This window comes from Rhineura floridana, chromosome 11 (genome assembly GCF_030035675.1).
Source record: "Rhineura floridana isolate rRhiFlo1 chromosome 11, rRhiFlo1.hap2, whole genome shotgun sequence".
Taxonomy (NCBI): Eukaryota; Metazoa; Chordata; class Lepidosauria; order Squamata; family Rhineuridae; genus Rhineura; species Rhineura floridana.
The window spans coordinates 1,336,034-1,353,479 of NC_084490.1; the positions used below are offsets into that span (position 1 = coordinate 1,336,034).

A 17,446-nucleotide genomic window follows, 5' to 3' on the forward strand; every position below is an offset into this window, starting at 1 on the left:
TTGTGGGGTAGCATCATCTCTCTGCTTCTCTTTTCTTCCAGGCACTCATGGAGTTGATGGTGAGTGGAGCCAGCTCTTCTCTCTCTTTCTCACCCCCATTCCTCAGCAATTCTGGCCACTGGACTTTTCTACACCTTTTTGGTGTCCTGATGAAGTCTCTCTGCTTACCTTCTCCTGCCTGTTGCAGAAAGCCTACCAGATTGGCATCCTGGTGCAGTTCCCCTTCTCCTCGAGCCTGCAGCGCATGAGCGTCGTGACCCGTACGCTGGGGCAGAAGCGCCTGGTGGCCTACATGAAGGGAGCACCTGAGACGGTGGGCAGCCTCTGCCGCAAGGAGACGGGTGAACCATTTCTTCATTTAGGAAACAATCCTTATGTGTTTGATTTCACCGTAACGCCGTGTGGCAGGTTACTAAAGTTTAAAAATGCAGTATTAAAAATAGTGTAAAACAAATTACAATCACGAAGATAGGGTGGGGCCTAAAAACGTATTATGTCTCAAGTGTCAAAAATGTATAAACCGCTTAATCAAAGAGCTCTGGTAAGCAGTGTAGAATAGTAGATAAAAGCACAGCTAAAATGCAAAGAACAATTGACAAACAAAACTTAACACATAAACACAAAGAGAAAAGCTTTAAAACTAATGTAGGTAACCAAACGGTACCTCTGGGTAGATTTGCTGAAGTGAAGAAGTTTTCAGCAGGCGCCTAAAGCCATACAGGAAGCTTGCCTCATGGTACATGTAAACGTGCAAGTTCTGCAGATCAAAGTGATTGCGTGGGCACATAGGAGGGCCAGGTGTTCCCTTCAGCTGCCTCCCCTTTTGGGGATGGTTGTTCTCTGGCCCTTCCCAGCAAGCACCACAGGAAAAGGAGGCTACTCTCTTTTGGCAATGTTGCATGCTGGGATATCTGGTTTCTGTGGACCAATTTGGCAACTAATATATTGCAACCACAGTCGAGGGGTGACATGGTTCTATTCCAAAGTACATTTTTTTTAAAAAAATAAGAGAATGAGAGAGAGAGATCTGTGGGTAGGCGGAGATCCAGGAAATCACAGGCCAGGTAGCTTAACGTATGTTCCAGGTAAACTGGTGGAAAGCAATATTAAAGATATAATTACCAAGCAAATAGAAAAACAAGTCTTGCTGAAGAACATGACTTCTGTGTTCTGTCTAACTAACCGTTTTGAGTTCATTGAGAGTGTCAGGAAGCCATTGGGGAAAGGTGATCCTGTGGCCATTTTGTACTTGGATTTTCAACAAAGCTTCCAATAAAGTACCTCACCAAAAGTCTCCTGAGTAAGCTTTGGCAGTCATGGGTTAGGGATAAATGGACAGTTCTCCCAGTGGAGGGCTGTAGAAGGTGGAGTCCCCTGCAAGGATTGGTATCAGGAGTTGTGCTTTTAAACTTGCCCACAAGCAATCTAGAGTTAGGGGTGAATAGTGAAGTGGCCAAGTTTGCTCACGACTCCAAATTATTCAGGATAAAAGGGGTCTATGTGTGGTTCCCCAGACTTCATGTCTGGGTATTGTGTACAACAATGCACGTTGGGGCAAAAAACCCTGCCCCATTCCTAACTTCACCTATAAGCAAATAGGGTCTGAGCTGGCTAGTAACTGACCTTGGGGTCAGGGTGGATAGCTCCTTGAAGATGTTGCCCCCAGTGTGCAGCAGCTACGAAAAGGGCAAAATCCATCTTGGGGATCATTAGGAAAGGGATGGGAAAAAAAAGTATTGACGTGTAACTGCCCTTGGAATGCTGTGCACGGTTCTGGTTGCCTCATTTCAAAAAGGATCTTGTAGAGCTGGAAAAGAGGTCCAGAAAAGGACGCAAATGATCAAAGGGATGGAGTGACTCCCCTATGAAGAAAGCATAGAATTTTTGGGGTTGTGGTTTAGAGAAAAGGCGAGTAAGGCGGCACATGATAAAGGCGTGTAAGATTATGCCTGGTGTGGAGAAACTGTCCTCCCTCTCTCCTAACACTAGAAGCCCTCAGTAGACGAATGCTGGAATATTCAGGACAGACGAGACAAAGGGTTTCTTCACACAGCACGCAGTTAAACTGTGGCATTGGCTGCTACAGGGGGCAGTGATGGCCACCAACCTGCATGGCTTTAAAAGAGGACTGGACAAATTTGTGGAGGAAAAGGCCGTCAGTAGCTGCTAGTAGTAACGGCTGTACATGATGTCTAGTACCTCTGGTGCTGTGCCTCAGTCCTACTTGTTGGCTTCCCGAAGGCGTCTGGCTGACTCCTGTGGGTGTGGCAGGCTGCACTTGGTGAGCCTCTGGGCTGATCCAGCAGCCAAGCTCTTCTAAACAACTCTTCACGTGTAACTCCGGACAGGCCTGTTGTCTGGAAATCGCATGCTGAGCTTGGCCGCCCAGTCTCTGTCTGAGAGTTTTGACTCAAACGGCTCCTTCGGTTTAACAGGCCCTTCAGCTCCTCATTGAGAGCAGGGTTAAGAGGGAGCCAGAGGCAGGAGTCCAGGCGTCCTAACGGTTGATTCCCTGTCCATTTTCCCAGAGGGGAGCCTGCTTCTCCCTGCTCCCCTGGGTGGAAGGTGGGGTGTGTGTGAGGGGTCAGGCCTGGGCTTCTGAAGCACCTCCGAGAGAGACGCTGTCGCTGCTGTGTGTGTTTCTGTGTGAAGAGCAGAGTAAGAGCGGCTTGCAGTGGGCGTCTTGGAAATGCACCTGGGGGGCATGTGCCAGGGAGGCGAGACCGAGGGGCTCTCTCAGGCATGGCCTCCTTCTTAACACCTGGTGGACGCTCTTCAGTTCCAGACACCTTCTCTGCAGTGCTGGAATCCTACACGCGACGGGGGTTGCGCGTCATCGCGCTGGCAAGCCGGCAGCTGGAGAAGAAGTACACCTGGCACAAAGTCCAGCACATCAGCAGGTCAGTCTCTGGCCTGCCTCCTTCCCTCCACGTCCCCCCCAGCCTCCCTTCTCTCCTTCCCTCCATCCCTCCCTGCCCATTTGTGATGGTTCTTTCCCTCCAGAGACCTCATCGAGTGCAACATGGAGTTCTTGGGCCTTGTCATCCTCCAGAACAAGCTAAAGCCTGAGACGGTGCCGGTTCTGGCTGAGCTGCACAGAGCTCGCATCCGCCTTGTCATGGTGACAGGTGTGCTGGGCTGGTGGGTGGGTGGCGGGCGGATTAAGTACTTGAATTATGCGGGGGGGAGGCTTTTAATGGGATCCAGAAGTCCTGCCCTTTGACACCTGCAGATCATAGCCCAGTTGTAATGACTCCCCACCGTCTACAAAAACAGCTACTTGGGGGGGCATTGTGAAGGCAGAGGGGGCTGTGGGCCCAGGGTAATGCAGGGGAGGGGGGTGAAGCCCAGCGGCCCAGAGCAGGAGGGGATTGGGGCCAGGACGCCTGGGTTGTTCAGCCTATCCAGTGGAAGCTGTATTGCTGTGATGGTGTTCCTCTTTCCCTGCCTCCCCCTCCTCTCCGTGGCCCAGGAGATAATCTGCTGACGGCCATTTCCGTGGGCCATGAGTGTGGCATGATCCCGGCCAAGGGGAAAGTGATTTTGACTGAAGCCCTGCCCCCCAGGGACGGGCAGCCAGCCACCATCAACTGGCAGTATGCGGACGAGCTCTCCACGCTGGAAATCTCGGACAAGGCCAGCAAGGAGGTGAGGCGGCCCTCCTTAGCGGGAGTGCCCCCCCTTTTTGATCAATGAAAAGGGGAGGAGGGAGGGACTTCACGGGGAGTGGAGCCATTTCCCCCGTTTTGTCTCTGGGTTCCCAGGAGATCAAGCTGATGTTGGACGAAGAGGAGGCGCCGCCTCCTGCACCTCGGCCAGGTGTCCCAGATTCCAGTTACCACTTTGCCATCACTGGGAGGTCCTTCTCGGTCATCTTAGATCATTTCCCAGATCTCCTCCCGAAGGTATTTTGGGGGAAGCGGAGAGCAGCTGTGCTGCATGTAGAAGGTTCCAAGTTCAGTCCCCTCCGGCGGGGGGGGGGGCTGGGACAGACTCCCTGCCTCAAACCCTGTGGAGCTGCTGCCAGTCAGTGAAGGCCACACTGACCTAGATGGACCCAGTGGTCTGACTCAGAGTCAAGTGGCTTCCTCTGTTCCTGTCCCATGGGCAGGAGGTAGGGATTGGGGTGTGCACAAGGGGTCCCGCGGAGATGGTGGAGTTGCTAAGGGGTGGGGAAGACTGGCGGAGACTTGCCTCTTGAGGAAGCCCCTTTCCTGGCCCTGGGCTCCCCTTGCCTTTGGGCTGTTTCCGGACTTGTCTTTTCACCTCCTGGAAGAGGGCGGAGATGGGAAAGTCATTCAAGGGGCTGGGCTGGCCTCCAGCTTCAGTAACGCCCATCTCCTCCCCACCCGATTGAGCCGGCACCTCTGTCTTTTTGCAGTTGCTCCTCTGTGGCACCATCTGTGCCCGGATGGCCCCAGACCAGAAGACGCAGCTGGTGGAAGCCTTGCAGAAGATGGAGTGAGTATCCTCTGGCCTCTGAGCTCCTCAGAGCCCAGCCCTGGCTCTGGAAGGGGTACGCAGTTTGGAGGGGGGTCCCCTGCCTCCTCCCTCCCTCCCTCCCTCGGATAACCTTCCTTCTGTCTTCCAGCTACTACGTGGGCATGTGTGGGGATGGTGCCAACGATTGCGGGGTAAGTTGCTGCAGTTGTTTTCGTCTCCGTCTGTTATGGAGCCCGCATGTTGGTGTGCAGGGCCCTTGAACGCCACAGAGAGTCACTGAAATGGCCTTTGTGGTCTGTTTTGGCAAGAGGGTGGGGGGTTTGCTGATGAGCGAGCTTCATCTAGGCCTGGCTGTTGGCCTCTTGTGGCAGCGTGGTAATGCTGTGAGCCGGCATCAGCACTGCATGATTTGGGAGGTTGTGAGGCGGCACAACAAAGGGCTGTGAGAGCTGCCTCACACATTTTACCATAAGGACCAGCAGGATTACAGAGCCTGTGGCAAGCTTCCACACCCTGGTGCCCCCTAGTTGTTGTTGTTGGACTACAACTCCCACCATCCTTGATCATTTGCTATGCTGGGGCAGCTGGGAGTTGTAGTCCAAAGCACCTGAAGGTTGGCCTGTGGAGTGTGAGCCCTGGGCTTCCAGTGCATCTCTCCTCCCTTCCCCTCCACAGGCTTTGAAGCGGGCTCATGCAGGCATCTCCCTCTCTGAGTTAGAGGCCTCCGTGGCTTCGCCTTTCACTTCCAAGACACCCAACATCTCCTGCGTCCCAGACCTCATCCGGTAGGTGGCAGCCAGTTGAAGCTCCTGATCCAGGAGCTTCAGCGGACTTGTGCAGTGAGGCTTGTGCCCAATTTTTGAGGGGAAATGCATGCTGGGATTTGTAGTCTGCCCTCGGGGGGGCATTCTGATAGCAGCATGTGCCTTGTCCCCCCCAGGGAAGGCCGCGCTGCCCTCGTGACCTCCTTCTGCGTCTTCAAGTTCATGGCCCTGTACAGCATCATCCAGTACCTCAGCGTCCTGCTTCTCTACTCGGTGAGCCTCGGGAATCCCCCGCAGCCCTAGCTCCTGAGCCTTTCAGGTGGGTGGGTGGGTGGCTGGGACACAGGTACTTATGGGATAGCCAGAGGGCTGATGGCACCCTCCCCTCTTCCAGACTCTGGGCAACCTGGGAGACGTGCAGTACCTCTTCATTGATGTGGCCATCATCATGTCTCTGGCCTTCACCAGTAAGTTTCCCCTCCTACCAATACCCCCAAATATTTATTCTTTAAATATTTAAGTTGGAGGGTGTTATCCCTCCCTCTGAAGCCCCCCCTCCCCACCGTTCCCCTAGCCAAGCGGGGCTGCTCTGGGAGAACCCAGGGGAAGGGCGTCTGCTCTGCATGCAAAAGGCCCTACGGTCAATCCCCAAGGGCCTCTCAGGGAGGGCTGGGAGGGACCCTTGCCTGAAAGCCTGGAGAGCCATGGCTTCCAGTCAGTGTGCGAGGCAATACCTAGCTAGGTGGGCCAGTGGCCTGACTCATACTAAGGCAGCTTCCTGCGTTCGCCCCCTTGGTCTGCTGTTTCCGTACAATTCTGTCCTTGCTGCTGCGACTTCGTTGCATTTGTCTGTCTGGCATGTTCTTGGATTAGTTGGTTAGAGGTGATGTTTTGTTACCCAAATGTTGATGTTATGTTATTGTAACATCTTACATTTATTCATTTGTTTCTCACAATGAATTTGGAATGGTTCTGAACTGCTTTAGCTTGGATACCTTTGCATTGGATGGTTTGCACTTATTAGCAGCTACTTAGGGCTTCCGGTCAGAAGGAAAAGCAGGGTGTGAATACTGAAATGATTTGGAAATGAAATATGCTAACACATTTTGCATAAATCTGCATTGGGGTGTGTACTGTCACCTGACGAGAGAGAGAGAGAGAGAGAGAGAGGCATACGTATAATACATAAATGATGTGTGTTTGTGCATGCCTGTTTGCATGAGAGCATTTGCCCTGCAAAGGTCCAGGGCAGTCAGGGAAAGGCTGTGCGTGCTCTCCTCATCTCCCTTCCCAGGAACAGAGGTAAGGATCATGGGGAGGAGGGGGGGGGCTACCCAAGCCGAAGAATCGTGGTTGGCTCGCTAGGTGGAGAATGTGGGACACAAGGGCCTTTGACCCCAACCCTCAGCTGCTAGACTGAGCCCCCAGTTGGTTGTCGGGAGCACAGGAAGACGACAGTGATGATGGAGCTGGGGGAGTTTTGACCCCACCCCACCCACGGTTCTGCTCCTCTTCTCTCCAGTGAGTCTGAACAGAGCTTGGGGGGAGCTGGTCCCCCAGCGGCCGCCCACCAGCCTGGTTTCTCCGCAGCTGCTGCTGTCCGTCTTCACCCAGATCCTTCTCTCTCTGGGCTTCCAGGTGGGGGCTTTTCTCCTCGTCCAGGAACAGCCTTGGTACCGCAGTGGAGAGAATGGGTAAGTCCCCAAGATAAGCCATGGGTGCCTGCACTTCTGCCTCTTGGCTGCCCTCAGTCTACAAGCGCTAACTCAGGCTTGGACAGGCAGGAGGGATTCACCCAGCTAAAAGAATGAATCAATGAATGAATAATATTCAAATTGGATCCCTGCATTGCGCAGGGGGTTGGACTCGATGGCCCTTCCGACTCTGCTGCTCTGTGTCCCTGTGGCGGCTGACCCCCTGGCTCTGGCGTTCCCTGCCCAGTAGAGGTCCACCTCACCCCGCCCCTCTTTCCCACCCCAGTGTGAAGACCTTCCTTGTCAGGAAGGCCATTCAGTTGCTTGGGGGTTGAGTGAATTTCCCTTGATGGGCTTTTATTGCTGTTTGTTGTGGTTTTCTCCATCTGCCTTTTCCTGCTCGGCTTCTTCTAAGTATTATTATTATTTCCATTTATAGGCCGCTTACTATCTAAAAGATCTCAAAGCGGTTTACAATAGAATACACAAGGTACAAAAAACATATCAAATTAATTATAAAGCAAAATACATAAACAATATCCGTATACATAAACACAGCATAAAAGTCAGAGTTCACCAAGGGAAGCCCCTAAGCCGCCCTCCCCGCTCTATGAAAGTGTCAGAAAACTGAAATTATGTTAACCGTGGAGGAGGGCGACAAGCAGGGAAACGGTTATTGCTCCCCCGGTGCGGCTTGCGGCTAAGTAGTGATGTCAGAGCAGCTTTTCCTGACCTGGTGGCCTCCCAGAGGTTTGGGCTGCAGCTCATTCACTCTGGCTGGGGCTGATGGGAGCTGTAGCCCAGAATGTGCATTTTCTTTTTCTTTGTTCATAACCTTGAATGTTTGGGAGAGACAGGATATAAATCAGTAGCCTTGGAAGAGGGAGCGGGGTGGCGGCGGCACTGCCATTATGGGCTTCCTCCTCTTCCTTCCCCAGGGCCTGTGGCCTTGCTTCCAACAGCACAGCCCTGATGAACGTCACAGCAGGGCCAAAGCCCGAGGCAGAGGACGGCGAGGCTGACTCCGTGTGCAGCTTTGAAAACACCACCCTCTTCTACGTCTCCTGCTTCCAGTACGTCGCTGTGGCTCTGGCTTTTGCCAAGGGACGACCCTTCCGGCAGCCCACCCGGACCAACGGTGAGTGACATTCCAGGCGCTCCTCCCCACCCAGGCACTGCCCCCCGTGGACTGTGCTTCGGTCTGGCAAACTCTGAAAGCCACGCCTGGCATCCAAGACATGGGGAAGAGCCAACAGGGGAAGCCTCCTAAATAAATAGCAGACAGGAACAGAGAGGAAGTGCCCTGATCCCAAGCCAGGCCTCTGGGCTCCATTCGCTTGGTCTTGTCTACACCAGGGGTTCCCAGACGGTTTCCTCCACAACCCACTTCAGCATTCCTTTTTTTTTTTTCTTTACAATAATTTTTATTCAAATTTTCATAAAACATAGAAAACAAAATCATAGAACATTCAAAGACAAAAAACAAAACAAAACAAAAATGATTAAACAAAAAAAATAAAATGTTGACTTCCCATTTGTCACATATCAAATCAGTTATAGGTCTACAATATATAACAATCCTGTCTCTTAAATCATATTATAAAATCACTTTCCTCCAGTAGTTATCTTAATTAATCCTGAGGGTCTTGGTGGTCCACTTCCTGGTTCCTCTGCCTGTTGTAGCCATTGCGATGTGCTCCGCCAGATGCCGTGTGATTTTTTAAATTGTGTTTGTATTACTTCTTTTATTTATCATAATTGTGTTTTATAGTATTACGATTTGCATTCCATAGAATGTAGGAAATGAAGGAAGCAATTAAAATGCAATTAAAAAGCAACATGAATATTTAATGTGGACATGCTGCAGACCACCTGAACGAAGCTCACAGGCCACTGATGGTCCACGGGCCACAGTTTGGGAACCCGGTGGCGCCCCAGGATTTCAGACGCTGTGGTTTCTCCCAGCCCTTCTTGGAGATGCTGTTGGGGATTGAACGTGGGACCTTCTGCATGCAAGGCAGATGTCCTGCCTCTGAGCTGCACCCCTGCTGAGCTCCACGTGCCATCAGATTGTTCCCAGGGATTTCAGGGATCAGGGTCCCACCTCCACTTGTGCTCCCTTGTCACTGGCTAGGGGATGGCTCCACCCATTGCCTTCTGTTGCACCAGAACTGGTAATAAAGGTGTCCAGGTCCTCCCCAGCTCTCTCTTGGGTCTTATTGGGTGAGTTTAGATTGTCGCCTCCCAAGGATGTCAGCAAAGTGCTGCTTGGACCAGGACATGCGTCACAGCTTGTCAACTTGACCCATGCCCTTCCGGGCTGGGGAAAATGGGCGTACCTGGTTTCTCATGACAGTTAACTTCTCACAGGGGATGCCACAATGCCATCTAACTTAAAAGAGGCCCTGTTGAGGCCCCTGCCAAAAACGCCTTCTCTTGATGACCATGATTTAGAGAATGTATAGGCTGGTGTCAACAACATTCCATTCCATTGATAGGATAAGGCTATTAGTGGCTACTAACACTGGCTATTATTGGAAATGGCCTGCCGTCAAGTCGATTCCGACTCATGGCAACTCTATGAATAGGGTTTTCATGGTAAGCAGAATTCAGAGGGGGTTTACCATTGCCTCCCTCTGAGGCTGAGAGGCAGTGACTGGCCCAAGGCCACCCAGTGAGCTTCATGGCTGCGTGGGGATTCGAACCCTGGTCTCCCAGGTTGTAGTCCAACACCTTAACCACTACACCACACTGGCTCTCAGGCTATTACTATGTATTATTATTTATTGAATTTATATCCCGCCATTCTGAAGGTGCCTATGGCAGAAAGCACATCAACAAAGCAATTTTAACAATAACAACAGCCTTCAAAACCCAGTTACAGTTTCATACATTCGAGGTGGCCTGGTCCTCCGCTGTCGGAGGCAGAATGCTTCTGAATACCAGTGACTGGAAATGGCAGGAGGGGAGAGTGCTGCTCTTGCAGTGAGATGCCACTTGTGGGCTTCCCGTTGGGGCATCTGGCTGGCCACTGTGCGAGCAGGATAGGCAGGACTAGATGGGCCCCCTCTGGTGTGGTCCAGCAGCCATGCTCTTTGGTTCATTCCTGGCTAAGTTGGTTGAAGCAGGCAGTGGCAGAATGAGTCCCTTCAGGTGCTTCATGTCAGTCCCGCTTCAGGCTGGTGCTGAGGCTGCTTTGCTCGCCCTGCTTTGAGAGGGACAGGAAGAGCGTCGCCCTGCTGACTTTTCTGGAGCTCTGAGTGGCTTTTCGACTGCGGTGCCTGCCTGGAACAATGGTCGGGGTTGAGGGGACTCTTACCTCACAGGAGGTTCCAGAAGGTAGATTGGGTGGGGGGGTAGGGGGTGTCGGCTGTTCCTCTGTTGGGATCTCATTTGTGGAGCTGCTTGATCTGTACCATCTCTCTTACTCAGCATCTCCCTGAGGTTTGCAGTGGGTCGCCACCCATATGCAGATGACATCCTGATTTACTGTATGGGCTCGATGAGCATAAACTACATTGAAGCGTAACCCAAACAAGAGAGCTATTCACGGTGGTCAGCTCTGGCAGCAGCAGTGGTGGGAGCTCCCACCTTGAATGGGTCACACTCCCCACAGAGATCAGTTGTTATTATTATTATTATTTATTTATTTATTTATTTATTTGTTTGTTTGTTTGTTTGTTTGTTTATTTATTTATTTATTAGTCGCCCATCTGGCTGGTTGTCCAGCCACTCTGGGCGACGTACAAAATAAAACAATACATTAAAACATTAAAATTTAAAACCATAACAGTAAGAAACCTAACCCACCCCAAAGGCCTGCCTGAAGAGCCAGGTCTTCAAGGCCCGGCGGAAGCTCATCATAGAAGGGGCATGGCGGAGATCATTTGGGAGAGAGTTCCACAGGGTGGGGGCCACTATTGAAAAGGCCCTCTCTCTAGTCCTCACCAGTCTAGCTGTTTTAACCGGTGGGATCGAGAGAAGGTTTTCTGAGGCTGATCTTGTTGAGCGGCATCCCTGACGATGCTGGAGGCGCTCCTTCAGATAGACTGGGCTAAAACCGTATAGGGTTTTAAAGGTCAGAACCAACACCTTGAATTGGGCCTGGTAAACAACCGGTAGCCAGTGCAACTCCTTCAGCACTGGAGTGATGTGATCTTGCCAGCGGCTGCCTTTAATCAGACGAGCCGCCGCATTCTGTACCAGTTGCAGCTTCCGGACCGTTTTCAAGGGTAACCCCACGTAGAGCACATTACAGTAGTCTAGGCGAGAGGTGTACTACCAGTGGGAGCAGATGGTTGGGAAGGTAGGGGCGCAGCCTCCGTATCAGATGGAGTTGATACAGCGCTGCCCGGCTCACAGCCGAGACTTGAGCCTCCATGGTCAGCTGGGAGTCAAGAATGACCCCCAGGCTGCGGACTTGGTCTTTCAGGGGCAAACGTACCCCATTGTGCACCAGGTCCACATCCCCCAGCCTTCCCTTGTCTCCCACAAACAGTACCTCGGTTTTGTCAGGGTTCAGCTTCAGCTTATTCCTTCCCATCCAGCCACTCACCGACTCCAGGCACTTGGACAGGGTTTCTACAGCCAACCTCGGTGAAGATTTAAATGAGAGATAGAGCTGCGTGTCATCCGCATACTGATGACATTGCAGCCCAAATCTCCTGATGATTGCCCCCAGCGGCTTTATATAGATGTTGAACAGCATCGGGGAGAGGATGGAACCCTGTGGCACCCCACAAGTGAGAGGCCAAGGATCCGAAACCTCATCCTCCAATGCCACTCTTTGGTACCTACCAGAGAGGAAGGAATGGAACCACTGCAATACAGTGCCCCCCATGCCTAACCTCTTCAGGCGGTCCAGGAGGATAACGTGGTCAACGGTATCGAAAGCCACTGAGAGATCAAGGAGGACAAGGATGGTGCATTCGCCCCTATCCCACGCCCTCCTCATATCATCTACCAAGGCGACCAAGGCTGTTTCAGTCCCATGTCCAGGCCTGAAGCCCGATTGAAATGGATCCAGATAATCTGCTTCCTCCAAGTGCGCTTGCAACTGTTTTGCCACCACCCGCTCAATCGCCTTGCCTAAGAATGGCAAATTTGAGACTGGGCGAAAGTTGTTCAGATCTTGGGGTTCATAGCCTGGAAGTGCTACTGGATGCAGAGCGCCATTGCTGGGTCAAGGAACAGCCGAGAGCATGTTTGATTCTGCAGCTATGTTCCCTCCTGGAAAATTGGGGCTTGAATGCTGTGGTTATGCTCTTGCCACACCCTAACTAGACTACTCTAACACGATCTTCATGGGACTGGCCTTGAAGGTTGTTCTGTTCATTCAGAATGCAGCAGCCAGATTAATTTCTGCAGGGAGCATATGGAATCCCTCTGAACATCAGCTCCGCTAGTTGCCAACTTGGTTGGCATAGTTCACTGCGTTGGTGCTCTCCTTGAAAGCTCTTGGCGGTCTAGGCCCAGAATGTTTGCAGGAGGGGTGCTGCCTTCCCGCCCTCTCATCCACAGTCCCATCACCTGGGATGAGGTAGTGGGCTCTCCAACAGTGGAGGCATTCAAGAGGCAGCTGGACAGCCATCTGTCAGGAATGCTTCGATTTGGATTCCTGCATTGAGCAGGGGGTTGGACTTGATGGCCTTATAGGCCACTTCCAACTCTACTATTCTTTGATTCTACCTGTTAGGCTGGTGGCCTTCACAGAACGAGCTTTCTCAGTGGTGGCCCCTGAGCTCTGGAGCTTGCTCCCTGCCACAGCAGCCACGTTCGCACATTATGCTAAGCCTAACCATGGTTTAGTGCAAATGCTCTGGCTCTCAAGGAGCAGAAAGTAGCAGCCTCTTTGGTCCTCTGTGTGCTTTTTAGCACAGTGCAGCAGCTCAGTCAAAGTTTGGCTAAGTGTGTGGCCCAAACCTGGGATCATGGTTAAAGTCTCTCCTCCTTGGCCATAATCTTTTGCCAACGTTTCACCTATGGCCACAGGTCGTGGTTAAGGAGGGGCGTCTATAACTATTACCTTGAGTTTGGACAACATGCTAAGCCAGACAGTGACGCACTGATCTGAAAAGCCCAAGAAGGAGCAAAGTGGGTGTGATCTTCTTGGGAGCCAGCACAGAGCTTGGCAAAGTTACTTTTTTTGAACTACAACTCCCATCAGCCCCAGCCAGCATGGCCAGTGGATTGGGCTGGTGGGAGTTGTAGTTCAAAAAAGTAACTTTGCCAGGCTCTGTGTGAGCCGTACACTGGCTTTCCTGGGTGTGCAGATCCAGCTGGTGCAAATGAACGGGAGCCCTGCCCTTTGAAGGGAGCTGGGAAGACTCTGCCATTGATTTATTTAGGCAAGCTTTCTCTGACTAGTATTTTGCGCTAGTGATTTCAACTTGCCTCTTTGTCTGTCTGTGCAGTTTGAACTTTTGTTCCTCACTTTGAGAATGTTGTCTTGGAAAAGTGAGTTAATGGGATGCAATTCTGTAGCCAGCCAGGCAGCCACCTGAGCCATTGGCTGACCCATCCCTCTGCTTGGCAGGTTTCTTTGTCGCCTCCCTCATTGCCACCTCCGGCTTCCTGCTCTTCCTCCTGCTCTGGCCGATCCCTGCCCTGGACAGGTTCTTTGAGGTAAGGTGCCCCTTCAGCCTCTGCAGGTGCCGGGCTCTTCCCCAGTGCAGGCTTCAGGGCGTGAGCGATGGGGTCTCTCCAGGCAGGGGCATGCTGAGCACTCCCAAGTCCAGCAGCCTCATCTAGGGTGGTCCTCCGTTTCTGAGAGCCCAGTTGGGGCAGTAGATGGTGGAAGGGGCAGTGTGCGACGCTGAAGCAGTCCGCCCTGTCGATACCCCACGGGGAAGAAGGCAGAAGCGGAAGGGTGCTGAGCTCTGATGCTAGAGGCTCTGCTTCCCCGCTCCCTCCCGCTCTTGCTCTCCGGGCTCTATTCCTTCCTTCCTGCCCACTTCCACCTTACAAAATTAGCCAGGGGTGCTCACAGCTTGGGTGGAGCGAGGAAGAGTTGCTACTGGTCTCCCCATGCACTCATGCGCACGTCTCCAACAGCTGGAGATGCAAGTGAGTCCCTCCAATGCTTCCCTGGCTCAGTCTGTGTACCCGGGAATGTTCTTTTGCTCCCTCTTGTCTGGAGGGGGGGAGGGTGTCTAACGAGCACGCACACACGAACGTGCACACGCATTGTACATAGAGGGAGGAGAGAAAGTAACCCTTTCCCCCCCAGCTGGCTTGCATCCCGTTTGACTGGAGACTCATCCTCCTGGTTTTGGCGCTTAGCAACCTGGTGCTGTCCCTGTCCCTCGAGGTAAGGCACCCAACCTCCTCTCGTCTTGGGTGGCGTTGGAGGGGGCCTCTTCCTCTCCCAAGTTTGGGTTTGCGAGTGGCCCTCCCTGTGAGTTTCCATCCCGTAACGCTCAAGTCTGTCGCTCTCTTCACCCAGAACTTCATCTGTGATTGTGACATCCTGTGGCAGTGCATTTGCTATACGAGGCAGAAGTACGAGTCTCCAGCCCAGGGCACCTGCCCTCAGGTACAAGCAGCTCTTGAGAGAAAGAGGGAGAATGTGTGGCTACCCAGGGCATGATGGGAAACCATTGCCACATGCCCCATGGGCTGATCATTTGCAGGCTGAGGTTGTGGGATACCTAACCAGGGCAGGGCGGGAGAGTGAGAAGAACTACAGATCTCCATCACAAATACTGGAGCCATTCAAAATGGTGGCCTCAAGAAGAGAAGTTTGCTGGGTGGAGGAAGTGATTGCCTCTGGAGGCATGAAGCTGGCATTCCTGCACTGGATTCTGGGACAGAGGAGTCGGATTTCTCTCCCTTTCTGTATAAGGAGCCCGTGATTGTCTATCAGTCAGTTTCTCTGGCAGAAAGCGGCTGAATCATTCAAACAGGCGTGTGCTTTTTTGGAGCACCAGTGGGAAGCCTGCAACCTGAATTCATCCCTGCTGTGTTTAATGGTGCCCACAGTTGTGCCAAAGACCTCAGAATTCAGAACCGGTGGTTTTCCCAAAGCAACCCCTCCCCCTTGCCACTAGAGTCGACAGGATCCAAAGAGACTGACACCTGGGGCACAGATGGCCTCGTCATGAGTGGCTAGGACCAGTGACTTAGAAATCCAGACACACACCCCTGATGTCGCAGCAGCAAGTGAGCCAATGGCACTGGGCCATTGGCTGGACTGGCCCGTCATACAATCCGGCCTGTAGCTCTGGGATGCGGAACCTTCGGCCCCCAGTCCAAATTTGACCCCACATGATTCCCAGTGTGGCCCATGAGGCTGTTTCCCTCCCAAATCATGCCCACTTGCCATCATATGTGACATTGGGTGTGGGGCAGGTAGAGATGCAGCTGGACAGACTTCCTCATGGGGAACTCGCTTGTACAGCCGGTCCATGCAGAAAGCAGCTTTGCCATCCCTGTGCTCTGTGCCCAAGAAGCCCTGTGCTAGGGAATTTGACAGGGGGGCTGGACAAACCACTTGTCAATCATGTAATGTCATAATTGTGTCAGGTGGCTGACAGCTGGGTTGTCCCGCCCACCTGTCAGAGTTGGCCTGTGGGGCAGGGACAGATTATGATCTGGCCTGTTGGGCAAAAAAGGTTCCTCACCTCTGGCTCAACTAGTTAATGGAAAATGGAAATGGCCTGCCTTCAAGTCAATCCTGACTTATGGCGACCCTATAGGGCTTTCATGGTAAGCGGTATTCAGAGGGGGTTTCCCATGGCCTCCCTCTGAGGCCAGTCCTCCCCAGCTGGCTAGGGCCTGCTCAGCTTGCCACAGCTGCACAAGCCAGCCCCTTCCTTGTCCGCAACTGCCAGCTGGGGGGCAACTGGGCTCCTTGGGACTCTGCAGCTTGCCCATGGCTGCACAGGTGGCAGGGCACATAACCCCTGAACCACTCACTGTGGGGTGGTCTTTAGCTGGCCCTTGACACCCAGGAGACACGAGCGGGGATTTGAACTCGCAGACTCTGGACTCCCAGCCAGGCTCTCCTCCCCACTGGGCTAGACCAGCTGTCCAAGTAGTGAATAGCAACTATCTAATAACTGTTTCAGCAAAGCAGCAGGAGTGTGCTGGGTGCTGTGCAGGATCAGGAAGGACTTTGCAGAAGGGGTGGCTTGAAGGAGTGGTGTAGGCTAGGCCATGGGACGGGGGAAGGCCAGGTCAGGGGAAGCATCAATGTGGAAAGAACCCCCCAAGAGCTCATGCTCTGTTGCGAAAGCATCCCGATGGGACCCCACTGAAAGGGGGGGTGGCGTTCTCTCACAGGAGTGTCCACTGGTGTGTTATAGTCTCCAGAGCAGGCTGCCTGGTCCCAAGCCATAAAATGTGGCCACTGACACTCCCCTTTCCCTCTCAGCTGGAGCTGGATGAGATGGCCCCTGGGCACTCCTGCCGCCGGCAGGCGTCTCCCCGGGCCAAGTACCAGCGCCTGGCCCAGGAGCTGCGCTTCGATCCAGACTGGCCTCCGCAGCCGCAGACGAGCACCAAAGCCCAGGTGCCTCCTGCCGAGAGCAGCACGTGACGGCGCTGGACCCAGCAGATGGGGATTGGCGTGGGAGGAAGGCTGTTCATCGTCTGGCCTTTTGGTACGGCTCCAGGCAGGCTATAAAGGCTGCAGTCCTTGCTGGGAAGTACCTTCCAAAAATACTAATTCTGCACCTTCCTAGCAGGAGCTGCGCTAAAGGGAGGAGAAAAGGCTCGTGGGAACTGTAGTTTATAAGCTGCTATTATTTATGTAAGGTGGCTGCATCGACGTGTCCCTCTCCCCCAAGCCATTCAGTATTCAGCCCTTACGTTCTCTCTCATCCCCCTCCCCCCTCCCAGCCATCATAATCCTCCAAATGGCCTCTGAGCGGTACCAGTAATTAGTATTACTTTGTTAATTACCTCCAGGGATTGGGGATGGAGTTAGCCAGAGGGCTGATCTTTGGGGGTCTCTGCTCACAGGACACCCCCCCCCAAAACCTTCCTGGCAAGTGGTGAGAGCCGGAGGAGCTGACCCCTCTTTCCGGAGTGAGGAGGAGCAGCCCTTGGCTGTGGCCTCCAAAAAGGGGCTTTTAAAACATCGTCTTTCACTATTTTGTTAAAAGACAAGAAATAAAGATGATTGTATAGAACTTTTAAACTATTGTTGGTTGTGGGAGCATCAAAGGTGTTTCATTTCCCCCCAGCCCACCCTGTTTTTTAAAAATATTTATTCCTTTCCCTCTTTCCAGAAGCTCAGTTGGTCCACTCCCAAACACCCCCATTTGGGGAGATCTTTTCCATGCCTGCTTCTCCCCCCCCCTTTTCTGCTTTTGCCTCAAGGGGGAATATACTTACGGGCTTGGTAATGACCTTTCTGCATGCGCTGGATCTGGCAGGCCCTTGTGCTGACGTGGCAGTGTGATGGCGGCAAGGAGATCTCCTGTAGCCTTGTCAATCGCAGTGGAATTAAAATGTCAAACAAGGCTGAGCAAAAATGTCAGAGTCGCTTTCTGGGATGGGGATGGTGCAGTAGTGGATGGTGCTTTTGCTGGCCCCAGGCTG

At 52.7% G+C, this 17,446-nt stretch overlaps 1 protein-coding gene across 6 annotated transcripts in view; it reads left to right on the plus strand.

Annotated features, from left to right (window-relative positions):
• Positions 1-17,042, plus strand: part of LOC133365786 (polyamine-transporting ATPase 13A3-like) — a 50,942-nt gene extending 33,900 nt beyond the window's left edge. For 2 of the 6 annotated variants that reach the window (XM_061588017.1, XM_061588023.1), the window contains 17 exons: positions 42-59; positions 188-341; positions 2,780-2,900; positions 3,004-3,128; positions 3,473-3,648; positions 3,765-3,905; positions 4,382-4,461; positions 4,592-4,634; positions 5,119-5,228; positions 5,384-5,480; positions 5,602-5,674; positions 6,730-6,901; positions 7,840-8,039; positions 13,437-13,525; positions 14,130-14,210; positions 14,346-14,435; positions 16,275-17,042. In XM_061588017.1, coding sequence (XP_061444001.1) covers positions 42-59; positions 188-341; positions 2,780-2,900; positions 3,004-3,128; positions 3,473-3,648; positions 3,765-3,905; positions 4,382-4,461; positions 4,592-4,634; positions 5,119-5,228; positions 5,384-5,480; positions 5,602-5,674; positions 6,730-6,901; positions 7,840-8,039; positions 13,437-13,525; positions 14,130-14,210; positions 14,346-14,435; positions 16,275-16,439 — 1,935 coding nt within the window. In that variant the 3' untranslated portion in view covers positions 16,440-17,042. Of the gene's footprint in view, positions 1-41; positions 60-187; positions 342-2,779; positions 2,901-3,003; positions 3,129-3,472; positions 3,649-3,764; positions 3,906-4,381; positions 4,462-4,591; positions 4,635-5,118; positions 5,229-5,383; positions 5,481-5,601; positions 5,675-6,729; positions 6,902-7,839; positions 8,040-8,694; positions 9,048-13,436; positions 13,526-14,129; positions 14,211-14,345; positions 14,436-16,274 lie in introns of those variants that run through there. The other 4 variants (XM_061588018.1, XM_061588019.1, XM_061588020.1 and 1 more) reach the window with 4 other exon arrangements.
• The last annotated feature ends 404 nt before the right edge of the window (positions 17,043-17,446 follow it).